This window comes from Oratosquilla oratoria, chromosome 22 (genome assembly GCF_046742065.1).
Source record: "Oratosquilla oratoria isolate Oo_2021 chromosome 22, ASM4674206v1, whole genome shotgun sequence".
Lineage (NCBI taxonomy): Eukaryota > Metazoa > Arthropoda > Malacostraca > Stomatopoda > Squillidae > Oratosquilla > Oratosquilla oratoria.
This window is the reverse complement of record NC_134798.1, coordinates 23,269,414-23,272,433: the sequence shown is the minus strand read 5'-3', so window position 1 is coordinate 23,272,433 and position 3,020 is coordinate 23,269,414. Positions and strand designations below refer to the sequence as shown.

General features: G+C 32.3%; 1 protein-coding gene across 1 annotated transcript; it reads left to right on the top strand.

Annotated features, from left to right (window-relative positions):
* The first annotated feature begins 237 nt into the window (after positions 1-237).
* On the top strand, positions 238-937 carry LOC143037312 (SCAN domain-containing protein 3-like). The gene is made up of 2 exons (XM_076205444.1): positions 238-547; positions 642-937. Exons 1-2 carry the CDS (start codon positions 238-240, stop codon positions 935-937), a joined length of 606 nt encoding a protein of 201 aa, XP_076061559.1.
* The last annotated feature ends 2,083 nt before the right edge of the window (positions 938-3,020 follow it).

Sequence of the window (3,020 nt, the reverse complement as noted above, 5' to 3'; positions counted from 1 at the left end):
CTGAAGTTTGTGCGTGTGTTTTAGCCAATGGCCGGTCGCGGCGCTGAGCCGCAGCAGAGAGCTGGTGTGTGCTCTGGCGCCCATGTCGCTCTCATTGTTCTTATTGTTCTTAAAATGCTTATTTCTTTTACTGCTTGTCATTATCTAATATGAATTGAATAACTAATCACTGTCCTATTTCCAGACTAGGTATTTTCTTTATCTTGTCTTGTTTGTTTCAGTTTGTGTTTATGCACTATGGATCAAGCTGCCTTTGAACGTAAGCTGCGTCAAACACTGGAAGGCAAGGCTGAGAATACAGTCATCCAGCCCACCATCCAATGTGATAAGTACATCCAGGCTTTGCTAAGAATAAATTCTTATGGAGCTCATTCTGCATTTGACTATAACCTCAAGAACCGCTATGAAGTCCTGCGTGTTGGCAATGCTGACCGACTCATTCGGAAAAGAAAAGATAAAAATGAACATGAGTTCAAGTTTCTGGCATCTCTCGAAGAAGTGTTTGGTATTGTTAAAACAGCCCATGAAGCAATTGGCCATGGAGGTGGTAAAAAAAAAAAAAAAAAAAAATTGTGGAAGTGAAAAAGAAATGGTCAACCATCACACAAGAAGTATGCTACCTCTACATTTCATTCTGTGAGCAATGCCATCAAAAGAAAGCCAGAAAAATTCCAAAGGGTTTGGTAGTAAAACCAGTAAGCAGTCATGGTATCCTTTCAAGATGCCAGGCAGATCTTATCTGATGGAGACTTCATCAAAAGGAGCAGAAGAGGTTGCAGCAAATCTGCTAGATATTTTTCTGACATTTGGAGCACCTGCTATTTTGCAGTCTGACAATGGACGGGAGTTTGTCAATGCCATAATTGCCGAACTTTCAGTGCTATGGCCAGAGCTGAAGTTGGTGACTGGACGTCTACGTCATCCTCAAAATTTGTGATTGAAAACAAACTGGCGAATTGTTTTCATTGTGTTTTGCATGTGTTCAAATACATTGGAATTATTTAAATTGCATTATTTGTAGCTTCTGTGGATTTTCTGTTCGATTAATTTTCATTGTTTAGATTAGGTTGGCTGTTTGATTAATTTTCATCGTTTAGATTAGGCAGTTTGTTTTCATTGTGTTTTGCATGTGTTCAAATACGTTGGAATTCTTTAAATTACATTATTTGTGGCTTCTGTGGGTTGTCTGTTCGATTATTTTTCATTGTTTAGATTAGGTTGTCTGTTCGATTAATTTTCATTGTTTAGATTAGGCAGTCCAATTCACATCGGGCAAAATTGGGCGGCATAATGTGAACAATAGTCATTTTTTGCCTAATGTTAACAATTTGTAAACTTTACGCAAACTGCTTGACTAATGTAAACATTAGGCAATTTTCTGCCTAATGTGAACATTAGGCAATTATCCACATTACGCGTAACATATATATATATATATGTATATACATACATATAAATGTATGTATATACATGTATGTATATATATATATATAATATATATATATATATACATATATATATATATGTTTATATGTGTATATATATATATATATATACATAAACATGTATACATACATGTATATATATATATATATATATATATATATATATATATATATATAGGGAGAGAGAGAGAGAGATAGAGAGAGAGAGAGAGAGAGAGAGAGAGAGAGAGAGAGAGAGAGAGAGAGATAAATACGCTGATCGGTGAATAAGTAATTGAGTTAATAAGTAAATAAGCAAATAAGGTCAGTAAAATAGAACTTGTAAATAAATAAGGATATATATATATATATATGTATATATATATATATATATATGATATATATATATATGTGTGTGTGTGTGTGTGTGTGTGTGTGTGTGTGTGTGTGTGTGTGTGTGTGTGTGTGTGTGTGTGTGTGTGTGTGTGTTTATACACATATAATAAATAAACAGGTAAATATAAATAAATGAATGAATAAATAAATCAATCAATCAAATCATATAATTAAATGAATAAAGAAATAAACAAATAAGTAAATAAATAAGTAAATAAATAATAAATAAGTATATAAATACATCATTTAATAAATGAATAAATACGTAAGTAACGAAATTGATAAATGATTAAATGGTAAATAGAAAATAAAAGCAATAACGAATAAATAAATGAGTATATGAATGAATAATTAAATAGATAAATGAACAAATAGCTTATTTTCAGTTTTATCAATCTAAATATTAGAACATAAAATATCTATTGATATTGTAGTTAATATACAAATAAATTACATAGATAACGGAATGATAAGAAATTGCCAAATAAAATCATAACTAGATAAATAAAGTAGATTAATTGGGAAGTGATAAAATGGAGGACAGAATATAATTTTAGGAAGGGATACCGGACTGAATATCAATGAACGACGGGAGGCCGGTGTGGAACGCGGTAAGGTATGGGGGCAAGGCGTACATAAGAGATCGAATGACCGTGAGTGACCAGATGTCCCTGATAGTGCAGATGTCCATGAGTCTTTGAATGTTAATGAAGGACCAAATATCAATATAGAGCTTGGTGCCATTAAAGAAAAAAATTATAATGTAAGGCATGATGTTGAAACTCAAAACGTGTCAAAAAGAAATAATCACGAGTTTTTTAAAACAATGTACTTTAATGCTTGTAGTATTAGGAACAAATTTCAAGAAATACAGGCGTATATCAAAAGCGAAAATCCTCGATATGATAGGAATAACCGAGACACGGTTAAATGGTAAAGAGTTTGAAGCTAAATTTGATATTGAGGGATTTAAACACTTTCATCAGGAAAAAAAACACAAGAAAGGTGGGGGTGTTCTGTTATACTTTAAAAGCAATGTCTATGGCTGCGTTTTAGAGAAAGAAAAACAGGATGTATATGATAGTTTGTGGGTAGATTTAACCCAAGCAAATGGACAAAAAATGAATGTAGGTGTCATATATATGCCAACGACATTATCATTAGCAGACGACAAATTGTTGCTTCAAGAACTGTATAGTT